Raw genomic sequence first — 19,279 nt, 5'->3', positions numbered from 1 at the left:
ACAATGAGAAGATCGACCTAATCTTTGGCTGCACTGGTCCAGGACGGGGACGCTGGAGTTGGGAGACAAGCTGCTGGCCATCGATAACATCCGCGTAGAGAACTGCTCCATGGAGGAGGCCGTCCACATCCTGCAGCAGTGTGAGGAGCTGGTGAAGCTGAAGATCCGTAAAGATGAAGACAACTCAGGTAGCGCTGACGGCAGCGTCCCTCTTTAGCGCGCACACATGAATGACCACGAGTGGTGCACACGTTTCAGACGAGCAAGAAGTGTCAGGCAGCATCATCTACACGGTGGAGCTGCAACGCTACGGCGGTCCGCTAGGAATCACCATCTCAGGCACCGAGGAGCCTTTTGACCCCATCATCATCTCCTCACTCAGCAAAGGGGGGCTGGCAGAGAGGTGGACATTCACATAACTTGATGACCTATTGTATGTGTAAATAGTCCATAATGGCACCTGCGTGAAGTTGGCCCACCCACCCCTCGCAAAACTCTGTTGAAATAGTCTCAGTCGTCTGCGCTGTTGAAGTGGTTGTTTGTGCTGTTTGAGTTATTAAATATTATTTTATAGGTCAATACAAGGTAAGCCATTTGTGATACAAACAGTTTTCCTCTAACTATTATAGTTTTTAAGTTTTATGTTGTTAATGTTTTATGTGCGCTAACCACTGTATCACGGTACTGCCTAGAATTAACATGTATTTGTTCTCTGTACTATATAATATAATATGTTAATAACATAAAAACAATACTATTAGACAGGAATGACTTAAAAACTAATATTTAGAGGGAAGATTTTTGCAGCACAAATGTAGCACAAACTATTCGAACAATTTTGAGGAGATTTTGACAAAGTGAGGTGCGGGGTGGTTATGAATAATAAAATATTAATAACATAAAAATGTATAAAAGTTAATAACTTGGAAACTATATTGTTAGACCAAAACATTTTGCAGCACAAACAAATAGGACAAGAGGACATAAGGGAGATTCTGACATGGTTGGAAGGCTGGTTATGAATAATAACACATTATTACAATTAAACCGTAACGATACAAATGAAAATTTCTGCTGCTTAAAGGATTGAGATGGGTTTGCGGAGCTTTTGAGAAGGTGGGGATGCTGGTTATGAATCATAATTCGTTAATAACTTATGAAGCGGTCAGGTGCAAGCCTGGCTCAGGGAGGAAGACGCCCCTGCCATGCAGAGTCCCCAGGGATTGTACCAACTAGTCCTTTCAACAAATTCTGAACCATGATAGTTAGACCAAGGGTGTCGAAAATTACGGCCCGTTGACGTAATCAATTTGGCCCGTGAGACGTCATGAGTTTAATAACGAATTTTACACTTAGATAGATTGCATTCACTTTAACAGTCTGATAAATGTGATGCTGCAATTGTGTCACCATTTAGATGACATGGGGAGAAATGATCTGACCCAATACAAACAACCTTCCCTAGTAATGGTGCAAAAAAGAAAAATTCAACCAACAGAAAATGTAAACAGACATGGTCACACATAACACAATCTGCTCACTAAACTTTGGGGACATTATATAAAATGTCCATGCACCATTAAAAAAAAAAAAAAAAATCTAAATTACACCAATTTTAAGTCCATTACAAAGCATGATAGGAAGATGCACAACACTCTCCACACTTATCAATGTTTGATATTTCTGGTTGATTACAAAACTTCAAGGAGGTTGTCAGGGAAGTAAACAAGTCAAACTTTCACATACTCTACTCTATATTATAAATAGTTGGGGTTTTGGCATCAGCCGCTGGACTAAATCTGACCAATGTAAGTCTATGAGCACAAACTGATGAAGCCTACTCGGATGAGCGGCGAAACGTCTTCTAAGACAAACCAAACAGTCCAGTTGCGATCAATTGAATGCCCTGAGATGACAATGACCTGGATGAATGAGAACATTCATGGATAAATGAATGATTAATATCATATATACACTGTATGCACAGGCTATATACGTTACATGCAGTCAGCTTTCGGCCCTCGACCATACTTTTTTAGCCCAACGTGGCCCCCAAGTCAAAAAGTTTGGACAACCCAGAGTTACACCAAAACGTTTTGCGACACAAACCAGCGCAAACGAACGGGACACGTTTAGGGAGATTTTGACATTGTTGGAGAGCTAGTTATGAATAATAACACGTTAATACCATAAAAAACTAAAAACCCTAACAGCACAAACAAACATTTCTGCAGCAAAAACAATTCATACTGGTTTTGGGAGATTTTGAGAAGGTGGGGGGGTGGTTATGAACCATCATTTGTTAATAACTTAAGAACTATATTAGTTAGACCAAAGGTTTCTGCAGCACAAACAAATGAGACAAGTATGAGGAGATTTTGACATAGTTGAGGACTGTTTATACATAACACGTTAATTACATGTTAGTAACAAAAAAACACATAAAACGTTAATAACTTAAACTATACTAGTTAGACCAGTGATGTCAAACATGCGGCCCGTGGGCCGGATCAGGCCCTCGAACAGGTTCAATCCGGCCCGCGAGATGAGTCAGTGTAAAATTGAGCTGCATTTTTAAATTAAATAAACTGTTTTTCTAAATGTGTCCACTGGATGTCGCAATAGCAATTCTGTTAGGCAAGCAAATTGTTTATATCGGGGCGAGCAAGTATACCAAGCAAGAGGTACACAGTAGCGGGGCTGGGACTCCTCCCCCCTGACCCAACGTAAAACACACAGGAGTAAAATAAACAACTGGTAACCCCACTTAAAATGCTGCATGAGACACATTGATATGGTTCTGTGAAAATTAGTTTCTTCTGTGAAAATTCAAAGAAAGTGAACAGTGGAAAGACAAATGAGGTAGTTGATACATAGAGGAGTTTTTATTTATGCTTTCTTATGTTTTTTGTTCAATCCTACATGGGCTGTGACTTAAAGTTGAATTGCTTTGTAGATACACTGAGATTAAGTCTAAATTAATTGTGTTCTTCATGGAGTTTTTGAAACTGTACCATTTTTTTCCGCAGATTTTTCAACTAACTTGAGTTGTTTTGTCAAGAGGATCATATGTGATATGTCCTTTTTTCAGAATGTGCTTGTTCTATTTTAGGCCAAAGTAAAACCAAGAAAACAATCTGAAGTTGCCGTAGTTGTATTTTAAAGTTATTATGCCATGATTTTACCAGTCCGGCCCACGTAGGAATAGATGGTTCTCCATGCGGCCCCTGAGCTAAAATGAGTTTGACACCCCTGAGTTAGACCAAAACTTTTTGCAGCACAAACAAATGGGACACCTTCAGGGAGATTTTGACATTATTGATTGGCTGGTTAGGAATAATAACATGCGAATACCATAAAAAACATCAATAACTTATAAACTGTAATTGTACAAACACAAATGTCTGCAGCACAAACGATTTAGACTAGTTTGGGGGGATTTTGAGAGGGTGCGGGGGGGGGGGGGGGGGGGCTGGTTGGGAATCATCATTTGTTAATAACTTAAAGGCCTACTGAAATGAATTTTTTTTATTTAAACGGGGATAGCAGATCTATTCTATGTGTCATACTTGATCATTTCGCGATATTGCCATATTTTTGCTGAAAGGATTTAGTATAGAACAACGACGATAAAGATTGCAACTTTTGGTATCTGATAAAAAAAAAGGCTTGCACCTACCGGAAGTAGCGTGACGTAGTCAGTTGAACATATACGCAAAGTTTCCTATTGTTTACAATGATGGCCGCATGAAGTGAGAGAGATTCGGACCGAGAAAGCGACAATTTCCCCATTAATTTGAGCGAGGATGAAAGATTTGTGGATGAGTAAAGTGCAAGTGAAGGACTAGTGGGGAGTTGAAGCTATTCAGATAGGGAAGATACTGTGAGAGCCGGGGGTGACCTGATATTCAGCTGGGAATGACTACAACAGCAAATAAACACAAGACATATATATACTCTATTAGCCACAACACAACCAGGCTTATATTTAATATGCCACAAATTAATCCTGCATAAAAACACCTGCGTGTTTGTTATGCTAGCTCCTCTGCTAGCTCCTAGCTCCATAGAACACGCCAATACAATTCAAACACCTGATCAACACACACAATCACTCAGCCCAAAAGACCGTTCACCTAACCCAAGGTTCATAAAGCTTATATATTTTTAAAAAGTTACGTACGTGACGCGCACATACGGTCAAGCTATCAAATGTTTAGCAGCCAAGGCTGCATACTCACGGTACCTGATATTCAGCTGGGAATGACTACAACAGTAAATAAACACAAGACATATATATACTCTATTAGCCACAACACAACCAGGCTTATATTTAATATGCCACAAATTAATCCTGCATAAAAACACCTGCGTGTTTGTTATGCTAGCTCCTAGCTCCTATGCTAGCTCCTAGCTCCATAGAACACGCCAATACAATTCAAACACCTGATCAACACACACAATCACTCAGCCCAAAAGACCGTTCACCTAACCCAAGGTTCATAAAGCTTATATATTTTAAAAAAGTTACGTACATACGCAAAAAAAAGTTGCGCACATACGGTCAAGCGATCAAATGTTTAGAAGCCAAAGCTGCATACTCACAGTAGCACGTCTGCGTCTTTGTCATCCAAATCAAAGTAATCCTGGTAAGAGTCTGTGTTGTCCCAGTTCTCTACAGGCGTCTGTGTATCGAAGTCAAAAGTCCTCCTGGTTAGAGTCTCTGTTATCCGAGTTCTTCCATCTTGACTGCATCTTTCGGGAATGTAAACAAAGAAGCGCCGGCTGTGTACTGTTGTGGCTGACTACGTTCGAAAAATACGTCCATTTCGCACCGACAACTTTCTTCTTTGCTTGCTCAGCTTCCTTCTCCATAATGCAATGAACATGATTGCAACAGATTCACGAACACAGATGTCCAGAATACTGTGGAATTATGAAATGAAAACAGATCTTTTTCGTATTGGCTTCAATGTGGAAGGCATACCCGTGTTCGCCGGGCTACGTCACGCGCATACGTCATCCTCAGAGGCGTTTCGAACCGGAAGTTTAGCGGCAAATTTAAAATGTCACTTTATAAGTTAACCCGGCCGTATTGGCATGTGTTATAATGTTAAGATTTCATCATTGATATATAAACTATCAGACTGCGTGGTCGGTAGTAGTGGGTTTCAGTAGGCCTTTAAGAACTATATTAGTTAGACCAAAACTTTTTAAAGCGCAAACAAATGAAACAAGTTTGAGGAGATTTTGACATGGTTGTGGACTGTTTATGAATAATTACATGTTAGTAACATAAAACGTTAATAACTTGAAAACTATGATAGTTAAACCAGCACAAACAGTTGCGTTTTGTGAGGGGCCAACTTCACACAGGTCATTGTGGGCGATGACGTAGGGAATGTCCCCCCCTGTTGGTGACACTAGTGAGCACACCGAGCAGTCGGCTGTCAATCAATAGTGACCAAATGTTCGCTTTGTTTTCGTTCAGGACGGGCGCGATCCACGTGGGCGATCGTATCTTGGCCATCAACAGCAGCAGCCTGAAGGGCAAACCTCTGAGCGAGGCCATTAGTCTGCTGCAGCAGGCGGGAGAGACGGTCACGCTCAAGATCAAGAAGCAGGGCGAGCGTACGTGCTCGCTCGCGGCCGTCACACCACCCGGGAAGGCGGACGCACATGTTACCGTCTGCCCTGTGTTCGCAGTGTCCAGTCCCAAGTCCTGCGTGATTGGCTCAGTGACGGGGGCGGGGCCTAACCAGGAGAACCACGAGGAGGATGAGGAGGAGCCTGTTGTCATGGTAGCACCCCCTTCCAGTCAGAGGTTGTTCAACACGCTGCCGTCCGTAGACAGCGCCGTGGAGTCCTGGGATGGATCCAACATGGATGGCAGCTTCTCTGGCCCGGGTAGGCACATGACCTGTGACCTTTGCACTCAGAAGCGACACACATGCTGACTTTCGTTCCACATGTAGCTGCGCCATTCCAGTCGTCGGCTTTCACCTTCCACGAGTGGCGCAACGCCAAGATCAGCAACAGCCAATCACCCGCCTCCTCCCGCCAAAGAGCCAATCCGCTGTCAGACCTCGGCCTCAACGATGACTGGGATCAGGCCGCACTCGGAGGGTGAGCGCGGCCTTTTTTAATAAAAACACTCCAAACATTTTACCATCGAGCTAAGAGCAGTCACAATGTAGCATGTTAGCATTCCTAATCTACGCCAATGACACTTGTTAGCAAAGAGCAGTCTACAGTGTAGCATGTGAGCATTTCTAGTCCACACCAATGACACTTGTTTACACCGAGCTAAGCGCAGGGTTAGCATTCTTCAACCACATCAATGGCACTTAACATCAAGCTAGGAGCAGTCACAGTGTAGCATGTTAGCACTCTTTAACTACATCACTGACACCTGTTAGCATTGAGCTAAGAGCAGTCACAGTCTAGCATGTTAGCATTCTTTAACCACATCAATGACACTTGTTAGCATTGAGCTAAGAGCAGTTCCAATCGAGCATGTTAGCATTCTTAATCCACATCAGTGAAAGTTGTTAGCGTCGAGCTAAGAGCAGTTCCAGTCTAGCATGTTAGCATTCTTTAACCACATCAATGACACTTGTTAGCATCGAGCTAAGAGCAGTTCCAATCTAGCATGTTAGCATTCTTTAACCACATCAATGACACTTGTTAGCATCAAGATAGGAGCAGTCACAGTGTAGCATGTTAGCATTCGTTACCCACATCACTGACACCTGTTAGCATTGAGCTAAGAGCAGTCACAGTGTAGCATGTTAGCATTCTTTAACCACATCACTGACACTTGTTAGCATTAAGCTAAGAGCAGTTCCAATCGAGCATGTTAGCATTCCTAATCCACATCAGTGAAAGTTGTTAGCATCAAGCTAGGTGCAGTCACAATGTAGCATGTTAGCATTCTTTAACCCCATCAGTGACACTTGTTAGCAATGAGCTAAGAGCAGTTCCAGTCTAGCATGTTAGCATTCTTTAACCACATCAATGACACTTGTTAGCATCAAGATAGGAGCAGTCACAGTGTAGCATGTTAGCATTCGTTACCCACATCACTGACACCTGTTAGCATTGAGCTAAGAGCAGTCACAGTGTAGCATGTTAGCATTCTTTAACCACATCACTGACACTTGTTAGCATTAAGCTAAGAGCAGTTCCAATCGAGCATGTTAGCGTTCCTAATCCACATCAGTGAAAGTTGTTAGCATCAAGCTAGGTGCAGTCACAATGTAGCATGTTAGCATTCTTTAACCCCCTCAGTGACACTTGTTAGCAATGAGCTAAGAGCAGTTCCAGTCTAGCATGTTAGCATTCTTTAACCACATCACTGACACTTGTTAGCATTAAGCTAAGAGCAGTTCCAATCGAGCATGTTAGCATTCCTAATCCACATCAGTGAAAGTTGTTAGCATCAAGCTAGGTGCAGTCACAATGTAGCATGTTAGCATTCTTTAACCCCATCAAAGACACTTGTTAGCATTGAGCTAAGAGCAGTCACAGTGTAGCATGTTAGCATTCCTAATCCACTTCAATGAAACTTGTTAGCATCAAGCTAGGTGCAGTCACAATGTAGCATGTTAGCATTCTTTAATTACATTAATGGCATTTGTTAGCATCGAGCTAAGAGCAGTTCCGATCTAGCATGTTAGCATTCTTTAACCACATCAAAGACACTTGTTAGCATTGAGCTAAGAGCAGTCACAGTGTAGCATGTTAGCATTCTTTAACCACATCAATGACACTTGTTAGCATCGAGCTAAGAGCAGTCTCACTGTAGCATGTTAGCATTCCTAATCCACATCAATGAAACTTGTTAGCATCAACCTAGGAACCGTCACAATGTAGCATGTTAGCATTCTTTAACCCCATCACTGACACTTGTTAGCATCGAGCTAAGACTAGTTCCAATCTAGCATGTTAGCATTCTTTAACCACATCAATGACACTTGTTAGCATCAAGCTAGGCGCAGTCACAGTGTAGCATGTTAGCATTCCAAATCCACATCAATGACACTTGTTAGCATCGAGCTAGGTGCAGTAACAAGAGTGTGTCTGTGCCTGCAGAACCTGTAATGTCGCCAGTGGTCTTATTTCTGACAGCAGGTATCACTCTGACCTTTGAACTTTAACCACCTCACCCGGTGACCGGTGCCCCCTTTTTGTCCACTCGTCTCTTCACGCTCTTCTCCAGCATGTCTGCTCCGACTTCCTCTTGTGTGTGTGTTTGTGTGTGTGTGTGAATGTGTGAGTGTGTGTGTAAAATAATCCTTCACTGAACTCTGACCTCTGCTCCAGGTTCATTGTGGGCCATGATGGGACTGAACCCGACCAGGAAGAGAACTTCTGGTCTCAGGCCCTAGAGGATCTGGAGACGTGTGGTCAGAGTGGAATCCTCAGAGAACTGGAGGTGCACACACACACACACACACACACACACACACACACACACACACACACACACACACACACACACACACACACACACACACACACACACACACACACACACACACACACACACACACACATTATTGTATGTGTTACCTTCTTGAGACCTCCGAATAATGCCTACCTCTTTAGGACCACCCTTTCTAGACATATAAAGATTGGTATTTACAACATTGATGATACATACAGTACATACTAAGAAAATATAAAAAAGCTTGTTGGGAAAAATGAGTTGGAATTTCACAAGAAAAAGGCAGTATTATAATAAAAGTCGTAGTTTTACTCAACGCAAGTCAAACTTTTACAAGAAAAACTGAACATTTGTGCAATATTATGATAAAAGTTGGAAATTTACTTTACAAAATTCACAATTTTTTAAGAAAACTTACATTTTTTTGGCAATATAATAATAATCGGAATTTTACTTGGCAAAATTATGACAAAAGTCATAATTTTACTCAAAAAATGTCACTATTTCACAAGAACAACAAAAAAAATGGCCATATTGTGATAAAATTTAGAATTTTATATGACAAATGTCACCACTTTGCATTAAAATGTAATCATTTTACATTAAAAAAATAATACTTTTACGAGAAAATATTGCAATATTACAGAAGCAGAAAGAATATGAGAAATTGTTCCCGATTTTATAAGAAAAAAGTCGACACATTGTGAGAAAAAGACTGCTTTTAGTTAAAAAAAAAAAAAAGGTATTTAAATTTTTTGTTTGTAGTTGGTTTTTAATCTTCATTATTTACTTCAAATTATTACAGTATGTCTCTATCCATCCATCCATTTTCTACCGCTTGTCCCTTTCAGGGTCGCGGGGGGGTGCTGCAGATAGCATTTTTATTTGGTTTTTAAAATAAATTTTGGCCAAAGGGGGCGCATTTCAATTTCTTACACACACTTGTTATTACATATGTTGGCTAGAGGAGAGCACTTCAAATTGTAAACACACTTGTTATTTCATATGTTGCACTTTTAAAATGGTCACACAGTCAATTTGAAAAATTCTTCCTTTTTTGGACCACCCTAATTTTGATAGATATCACCACCAGGGGTGCAAATGAGACATTCTCTATTAGATGCAATGGTTTTTCCAAATTGGGACCATGATTTCAGTCCTAACTTGTTCACCGGTCCTCATATGGAAGGTACTTTCCCTTGTTGATGTCTCAAGAAGGGTAGAAATACAAGAACACAAACACACGTGTCAAAGGAGAAGGGGCGGGGCTTTGTCATAACTTTGACCCAAAAAAAAGAGTAAGAGCTGATTGTTTTACAGGAGTGTGAAAAGGAGGCGGAGCTCGTCACTGGGGTATCGTTTTCTCCTGTGTGTCTTTGAACGCCACTCACTGAACTAGTCGAACTAACATGAAATTAACTTTTTGACTAACACGTTGGGGCACGTTAGCGTGTGTGACGCCTGATTGGCTGAGAGCTTCCATCAAAAAGTGTGCTGACGGTGACGTGAACACACCATGTGACCATGTCTCCACGTCTCCGATTGGCTCTCTCCAGGCAACCATCATGTCAGGCTCCTCCCTCAGTCTCAACCAGGACCCCGCCCCCATGCGCAGCACGCTCGGACGCCAGGCGAGCTTCCAGGAGCGCAGCAGCACCCGACCCCTGGTGACCCCGCGCTCAAACACTTTGCCCTCTGACCCCCAGCGCCGAGCCTTCGCCATGAAGAAGATGAGGCAGGAAGTCAATGACATTCTCAACCAGAACCCAGTAGAACTTCACAAAGTTGGTGTCATGTGTTCAGAAGCGTGTCACATGGTGCGCATCACATGTTCACACTACATGTGTGTGTGTGTGTGTGTGTGTGTGTGTGTGTGTGTGTGTGTGTGTCTCAGCTGACTGTGGAGAAGTCTTCTGACTCGGAGGACTTTGGCTTCAGCGTGTCAGACGGCGTGTTGGACCGCGGCGTGTACGTCAACAACATCCGAGCGGGCGGTCCGGCGGAGCGCGGCGGCCTGCAAGCGTACGACCGCTTGCTGCAGGTAAGGAGAGCTCAGAGGTCAGAGGTCAGCGCGTGCCTCCCAACGTGTGTTTGCGTGCAGATCAACCACGTCCGCACGCGAGACTTTGACTGCTGCCTCGTGGTGCCGCTCATCGCCGAGTCGCCAAACCACTTGGAGCTGGTCATCAGCCGAAACCCCGCCTCCTCCACCAACCCGCTGGCCAATCACACGGAAGGACGCTCCTGTCCGACGGAATCGTCCGAGCCGCGCGCGGACACCGAGAACGTTGACGCTCCCATCAAGTGGAAGAAGCCGGGGGAGGGTCTGGGGGCGGGGCTAGTCACCAACACTTCCTTTTAGTGGTGTTGCTGGAACCACCAGACCCCGCCCCCTAGCCGGCCCCCCACTCCCACGGTGCTACACAAACTCTCCATTGCAGTGAACTTTGAGCTCTGAAAGCACACTGATGGAGCAGCCACCTCCCGTCGTCAAGCGGAGTTACGAGAGAAGCACAGCTGTGGTTGCCATGGAGACCACACACACACTCCAGTCAGTCTAAAGAGCTAATGAACGCTCCAGGAGGGAAAAGTAATATTATGACAAAGACACTAAGAAGTTCTCAAATATTTTTTTTTACAATTACACGTGACTTGACTGGCCACACTGTGTGTGTGTGTGTGTGTATGTGTGTGTGTGTGTGTGTGTGTGTGTGTGCACTTGTCGTCTTTGGCCAGAGAACCCCCGCCCCCATTTCCCTTAGCCAATAGACAGGCAGGATGACAGACAGATTCATCTGATTGGCTGGAACCAATCATTCAAAAGATGCCTGATTCTGATTGGTTCTCTTCCCCAGGTTAACCAATCAGCTTCCAGGAAGCAGCCAAGCATGACCCCCCCCCCCCCCCCTCCAGTAGCTGTGATCTATTATGCTAATCAATTGGTGTGTTTTTGATTGACTGTTGTCACTTTTCTGTTTGTTTGTTACCATGACGACTGGACCTCAAACTGTGTACAATAGATTAAAAAAAAAAAAGGTTCAGTCCGTCATCATCGAGCCATAAAACCATTTTACATTAATGTATATATATATATAAATATATATATATATATATATATATAAAAAAAAAATCCTGTTAAACAGGGAACTTGTGAAGCGTGCGTGTGTCAACGTTTGAGTTCTCATTGGAACGATAACGTTCAAAGCCACCAATCAGAAACCTCCTTGAAACCACTCGCTGCTCTGATTGGTCGTCTTATTTGGACCTGGACAGATGTTAACTGAAGCACAGACTGGTGGCCATCATGCTAGCCAGGAGCTGGCAGACACGAGCACAGGGCCAACTTGGCACAAAGCTAATATCAGCTGTCGTCACCCCGTGAAAAGAAGCGCAGCTAACATTATGAATACACCGCAGACTAACAGCATACGTTAATGATAATATATCAGTTATTAACATTTATTATGACACTATTAATTCACAAAAAAGAGAGAAAGGCTAACAGCGAACCTGCTTGAAATCAGGGGAATGAGTCTGATGTTGAGGGACGTGGCTTCAGAATGCGCGTGATCAAGCCATACACACTGTGTTTGTACGCACGTGCTGCGTACGTGCGTGCACGTGTTTGCGTGCGCAAGCAACATCGCAGGGATTTGCACTTGGCCTCCACCACACTCCCTACACACGTGCACGCGCACGCACACGCATTGGACTGCCATTGGAACTAAAGAGTCCATTCCCATGTAGCTTCACCAACCAAACCGTATTTTCTTTAAGGAACAAGGATGTTGTAAAGTATTTTTCTACTAATTTAATACTTTGGTAGCATGATGTTCCTGCTGTTTGTCCTGTCTCCACTTTCTTTGTATGGACGACTACTGAGCAACAATAAAGACCCACTATAGTAGTACTAGTCTTGGTTTTATCAGGACAACAACTACCGGTACTCACTCTATTTCACATGCTACTATTACTAGTACTAGTATTACTAGGACAACTACTCACTTTATTTCACCTACTACTATTAGTAGTACTAGTATTACTGCGACTGCACACATGCTACTATTACTAGTACTAGTATTACTAGGACACCTACTCACTTTATTTCACCTACTACTATTAGTAGTACTAGTATTACTAGGACACCTACTCACTTTATTTCACCTACTACTATTAGTAGTACTAGTATTACTAGAACAACTACTCACTTTATTTAACCTACTACTATTAGTAGTACTAGTATTACTAGGACACCTACTCACTTTATTTCACCTACTACTGTTAGTAGTACTAGTATTACTGCGACTGCACACATGCTACTATTACTAGTACTAGTATTAGTAGGACACATACTCACTTTATTTCACCTACTACTATTAGTAGTACTAGCATTACTAGAACAACTACTCACTTTATTTCACCTACTACTATTAGTAGTACTAGTATTACTACGACAATAGCTCACTTTATCTCACCTACTACTATTAGTAGTACTAGCATTACTAGAACAACTACTCACTTTATTTCACCTACTACTATTAGTAGTACTAGTATTACTACGACAATAGCTCACTTTATCTCACCTACTACTATTAGTAGTAATAGTATTATTAGGACAACTGCTCACTTTATTTCACCTACTACAATTACTAGTACTAGTACTACTAGAACAACTACTCACTTTATCTCACCTACTACTATTAGTAGTACTAGTATTACTAGGACAACTACTCACTTTATTTCACCTATTACTATTAGTACTAGTATTACTAGGACAACTACTCACTTTATTTCACCTATTACTGTTAGTACTAGTATTACTACGACTGTACTACTTATTTCATATTTTCACCTACTACTATTAGTATCAATCAATCAATGTTTATTTATATAGCCCTAAATCACAAGTGTCTCAAAGGGCTGCACAAGCCACAACGACATCCTCGGTACAGAGCCCACATACGGGCAAGGAAAAACTCACCCCAGTGGGACGTCAATGTGAATGACTATCAGAAACCTTGGAGAGGACCGCATATGTGGGTAACCCCCCCCCCTCTAGGGGAGACCGAAAGCAATGGATGTCGAGTGGGTCTGACATAATATTGTGAAAGTCCAGTCCACAGTGGATCTAACACATCAGCGAGAGTCCAGTCCATAGTGGGGCCAGCAGGAAACCATCCCGAGCGTAGACGGGTCAGCAGCGCAGAGATGTCCCCAACCGATGCACAGGCTAGTGGTCCACCCTGGGTCCCGGCTCTGGACAGCAAGCACTTCATCCACGGCCACCGGACCTGTGCAACCCCCCCTCCAAGGAAGAGGGGAGCAGAGGAGAGAAGAAAAGAAACGGCAGATCAACTGGTCTAAAAAGGGAGTCTATTTAAAGGCTAGAGTATACAAATGAGTTTTAAGATGGGACTTAAATGCTTCTACTGAGGTAGCATCTCTAACTTTTACCTGGGAAGGCATTCCAGAGTACTGGAGCCCGAATAGAAAACGCTCTATAGCCCGCATACTTTTTTTTGGCTCTGGGAATCACTAATAAGCCGGAGTTCTTTGAACGCAGATTTCTTGTATATGGTACAATACAATCGGCAAGATAGGATGGAGCTAGACCGTGTAGTATTTTATACGTAAGTAGTAAAACCTTAAAGTCACATCTTAGGTGCACAGGAAGCCAGTGCAGGTGAGCCAGTATAGGCGTAATATGATCAAACTTTCTTGTTTTTGTCAAAAGTCTAGCAGCCGCATTTTGTACCAACTGTAATCTTTTAATGCTAGACATAGGGAGGCCCGAAAATAATACATTACAGTAATCGAGACGAGGCGTAACGAACGCATGAATAATGATCTCAGTGTCGCTAGTGGACAAGATGGAACGAATTTTAGCGATATTACGGAGATGAAAGAAGGCCGTTTTAGTAACACTCTTAATGTGTGACTCAAACGAGAGAGTTGGGTGGAAGATAATACCCAGATTCTTTACCGAGTCGCCTTGTGTAATTGTTTGGTTGTCAAATGTTAAGGTGGTATTATTAAATAGATGTTGGTGTCTAGCAGGACCGATAATCAGCATTTCCGTTTTCTTAGCGTTGAGTTGCAAAAAGTTAGCGGACATCCATTGTTTAATTTCATTAAGACACGCCTCCAGCTGACTACAGTCCGGCGTGTTGGTCAGCTTTAGGGGCATGTAGAGTTGGGTGTCATCAGCATAACAGTGAAAGCTAACACCGTACTTGCGTATGATGTCACCCAGCGGCAGCATGTAAATACTAAAGAGTGCAGGGCCAAGAACCGAACCCTGGGGGACTCCGCACGTTACCTTGACATAGTCCGAGGTCACATTGTTATGGGAGACGCACTGCATCCTGTCAGTAAGATAAAAGTTAAACCAAGACAAGGCTAAGTCTGACATACCAACACGTGTTTTGATACGCTCTAATAAAATATTATGATCGACGGTATCGAAAGCGGCGCTAAGATCAAGAAACAGCAACATAGATGACGCATCAGAATCCATCGTTAGCAATAGATCATTAGTCACTTTTGTGAGGGCTGTCTCCGTAGAATGATTTGCCCTGAAACCGGATTGAAAAGGTTCACAGAGATTGTTAGTCACTAAGTGTTCATTTAGCTGCTGTGCAACAATTTTTTCGAGAATTTTCAAAATAAACGGAAGGTGAAGGTCTATTAGTAGTAGTAGTATTACTAGAACAACTACTGACTTTATTTCACCTACTACTATTAGTAGTACCAATATTACTAGAACAACTACTGACTTTATTTCACCTACTACTATTAGTAGTACTAGTATTACTAGGACAACTACTCACTTTATTTCACTCACTACTATTAGTAGTACTACTCACGTTATTTCACCTACTACTATTAATAGTACTAGTATTACTAGGACAACTACTCACTTTATTTCACTCACTACTATTAGTAGTACTACTTACGTTATTTCACCTACTACTATTAGTAGTTCTAGTATTACTAGGACAGCTACTCACTTTATTTCACCTACTACTACTAATAGTACTAGTATTACTAGGACAACTACTCACTTTATCTCACCTACTACTATTAAGTACTAGTACTATTAGGACAACTACTCATTTTATTTCACCTATTACAATTAGTAGGACTAGTATTACCAGGACAACTACTCCCTTTATCTCACCTAATGCTATTAGTAGTACTAGTACTATTAGGACAACTACTCACATTATTTCACCTACTACTATTAGTAGTACTTGTATCACTAGGACAACTACTCACTTATTTTCACCTATAACTATGAGTAGTACTAGTATTAATGTAACTACTAACTTGGTTTATTATTAGTCTAAGTATTAGTACAACTGATAGTAGTACTAGTGTAAGTTTTAGTAAAACTATACTCAATTTATTTGATCTATTAGTATTTGTATAACTACTCAATGTGTTTATTTGTCTTAGTTTTATTAGTACAACAACTACTCACTTTGCCTAATATTAGTGGTACTCTTCTAAGTAATATTGGTCAAATTCCTCACTTTATTTTACCTATTACAATTAGTAGTACTAGTATTACTAGGACAACTACTCCCTTTATCTCACCTACTACTATAAGTAGTACTAGTACTATTAGGACAAATACTCATTTTATTTCACCTACTACTACTAGTAATATTTGTATCACTAGGACAACTACTCACTTTATTTAATCTATAACTATGAGAAGTACCAGTATTAATGGAACTACTTACTTTGTTTATTATTAGTCTAAGTATAGTACAACTGATAGTAGTACTATTGTAAGTTTTAGTAAAACTATACTCAATGTATTTTATTTATTAGTACCTACCCAATTTGTTTATTTGTCAACAACTACTCGCTTTGCCTAATATTAGTGGTACTCTTCTAAGTATTATTAGTCAAATTACTCATTTTATTTCACCTACTAGTATTAGAACAACTCACTTACTACCAGTCTTAGTATTAGTAAACTACTCATTTTGTCTATAAGTATCTTAAGTATTAGTAGTCAAACTACTCACTTTTTTCACCTACTCCTTCTATTGTAGTACAAATACTAGTAGAACAACTACTCACTTAGTCTATTACTAGCCTTTATGTAATAGTACAACTACCCAATTTGTGTAATATTAGTAGTACTAGTATTTGAAATATGACATATACTCTATTCATTTGACCTACTTCTATTAGTAGTAGACTACTAATATTAGTACAACTACTCACTTTGTCTGATAGTGTAACTATTATTAATCAAACGTTTCACTTCAGTTCACCTACCATTAGTAGTACTATTATATTAGTAGGACAACTACTCACTTTGTCTTCACCTACCGCATCAGCACTACTACTAGTAGTATTAGTAGACATTATTCAACTCACTTTGTCTACAATAAGTCCAAGTATTATTAGCACAACTATTTACTTGGTCTTATATTAGTAGTTTGTAAGTATTAGTCAAACTACTCGCTTGATTTAAACTACTACTGTTAGTGATACTAGCTTTAGTATAACTAATCACTTTGTCAACTACTACTTTTAATTTTCCTGAGGGAACTCTCCTGAAGGAATCAATAAAGTACTATCTATCTATCTTTTTTGTCTTAGTATTCCTGTATTAGTAAAACAACTACTCAGTTTGTGTAATGTAAGTTGTACAAGTGTAAGTAATATTTGTCACTTCATTTCACCAACTCGTATATAAGTAGTACTTGTGGTATTAGACCAACAACTCACTTTATCGACTTCTTCTATTTGCGGTACTAGTATTGTTAGTAGAACAACTACTCACTGTGTCTTCATCAGATACTATTAGTAGTAGCAGTATAGTGTTAGTAAACTAACATACTCACTTTGTATTTAACTTTTATTATTAGTATTAGTATCAATATATTAGTAGACCAAAATAGTCATTATATATTTACTTGTTCGGTTGGTAGAGATGTCGTGCCAGCAACTTGAGGGTTCCAGGTTCGATCCACGCTTCTGCCATCCTAGTCACTGCCATAGTGTCCTTGGGCAAGACACTTTACCAGTGGTGTGCCGTCAGGGTCAGCAAGGCCTTCTCTGCTGGCCTAACATAACCAGAAATCATGATCATAATTAAAGATAAAAGTAATTTTTAATTTACTTTCCCTAAATATCTAAAAGTATTCATATTCTCTTAATGTCATATTATGCTCCTTCCAGTGTTGTTGTTTTAGGTTAGAGTTTTTATCCAATCAAAATTCCGCTAGCTTATGTTGCCATGCTGTATGAAATCTGCCCAGGGCCTTTAGAATCAACAATGCGGGCGTCTGCGCACTGTAAGTGAACGGGAACATACAGTAGATAGATAATTGCGATAGCCAATCAGATCACGAGTTGTTGTCAGTAAGGCCTTCTAGCTGGCCTAACGTTCAACATTTTTTTTGATTGATTGATTGAAACTTGTATTAGTAGATTGCACAGTACAGTACATATTCCGTACAATTGACCACTAAATGGTAACACCCGAATAAGTTTTTCAACTTGTTTAAGTCGGGGTCCACGTGACATTTACGCGTCCTGCAGATCGGCAGAGCCACACCCGGAGCCGTTACCGGAGGAATTTGAGAACACATACAGTTGATAGACAGTTGCGATAGCCAATCAGATCACAAGTGTTTGACAGTAGCCTACCTAGGTAACCTGATGTTAAGGACACTGTGATTGGATACCCACTTGTCATTCCAAAGTGAGTATCCAATCACAAGTTGCAATTTACTAACGCAGGAAGTGTTGCGCCGTAGCCACCGATACTCCCTTTTTTAACCCACAAAGAAGGAGAACAAAACGTTGATTAGGTGGCAGATATCTATTTACAAAGCCATTTTCAAGAAGGATATTTAAAGAGAAACTACATCTTGTGAGACGAAGCTAGCTCAGCTGTCCCGGCGATGAAATGACGAAATGCCCGCCACTTCCACTGGAATCAACAGACCACGAGCGGTACCACTGGCTTATACGACGTCAAATTGGTGCTACAAATTGTGAGTTTAAATATTTTATTTCTTTCTTTTTTCACGTTTTTTGCAATTTTTATTTTGACAGTACCACATAAGATAGGCTTTAATTGCTGATGCGGGTTTATTGATTTTTAAATGCGCCAGAAAATAGCCCGTTTTGTACACCGTTGAGGTGACTAAATGGCCAGTAGTGCGTAAATGTGTTTCTGTACAGTATTTCTCCAGCAATGGTCATGTGGTGACATAAATGATGGTATTTTGAGAGGTAATCATTGAAGTCGGACATCACTGAAGGCCTAGGTGGGAAACTCACAACCCGCCACTGCACTTTCCCCACCTGCTCCCAGTGCCATCCACACTGGTTTAAATGTAGCCTAAAGATGTAGATAATGGGTTTCACTATGTAAAGCGCTTTGAGTCTCTAGAGAAAAAGCGCTATATAAATAGTATTTACTTCACTTACTTATAATTAGACTATTTCTACTGCTAGTATGACAACATTTGTGGACCATCAACTCACCTTTTGCACCTACTGCTAGTATATTAGACCTGTTGCTGCCAAATAACCATAAAACTAATCTGCCCCTGTGAATGTACTAACTCATGTTCACTTTATCAACTTGTTGCTCTATTTACAAATGCACTATTATGTTATTAGCCCTTCACATTAGTTATTTAAGCACTTGTTGATATTTTAGTTAATCTGTAATAATTGTTTACATTGAACAAAGACAGCACAGTCTACCAATTCAAATTCCTTGTGTGTTTAACAACACTGGCCAATAAAGGTGATTCTGATAGAAGCATTAGAAGTGGCAAAAAAAGCACA

At 40.9% G+C, this 19,279-nt stretch overlaps 1 protein-coding gene across 8 annotated transcripts in view; it reads left to right on the top strand.

Annotated features, from left to right (window-relative positions):
- The window catches only part of grip1 (glutamate receptor interacting protein 1), a 34,816-nt gene extending 22,455 nt beyond the window's left edge, over positions 1-12,361 (top strand). For 5 of the 8 annotated variants that reach the window (XM_062064611.1, XM_062064613.1, XM_062064612.1 and 2 more), the window contains exons 16-26: positions 43-188; positions 259-403; positions 5,492-5,631; positions 5,707-5,907; positions 5,976-6,126; positions 8,095-8,133; positions 8,326-8,437; positions 9,770-9,802; positions 10,006-10,233; positions 10,344-10,490; positions 10,551-12,361. In XM_062064611.1, coding sequence (XP_061920595.1) covers positions 43-188; positions 259-403; positions 5,492-5,631; positions 5,707-5,907; positions 5,976-6,126; positions 8,095-8,133; positions 8,326-8,437; positions 9,770-9,802; positions 10,006-10,233; positions 10,344-10,490; positions 10,551-10,811 — 1,603 coding nt within the window. In that variant the 3' untranslated portion in view covers positions 10,812-12,361. The remainder of the gene's footprint in view (positions 1-42; positions 189-258; positions 404-5,491; positions 5,632-5,706; positions 5,908-5,975; positions 6,127-8,094; positions 8,134-8,325; positions 8,438-9,769; positions 9,803-10,005; positions 10,234-10,343; positions 10,491-10,550) is intronic. The other 3 variants (XM_062064614.1, XM_062064616.1, XM_062064615.1) reach the window with 2 other exon arrangements.
- The last annotated feature ends 6,918 nt before the right edge of the window (positions 12,362-19,279 follow it).

Source organism: Entelurus aequoreus, linkage group LG12 (genome assembly GCF_033978785.1).
Source record: "Entelurus aequoreus isolate RoL-2023_Sb linkage group LG12, RoL_Eaeq_v1.1, whole genome shotgun sequence".
NCBI lineage: Eukaryota > Metazoa > Chordata > Actinopteri > Syngnathiformes > Syngnathidae > Entelurus > Entelurus aequoreus.
This window is presented reverse-complemented; position numbering and strand designations above follow the sequence as displayed.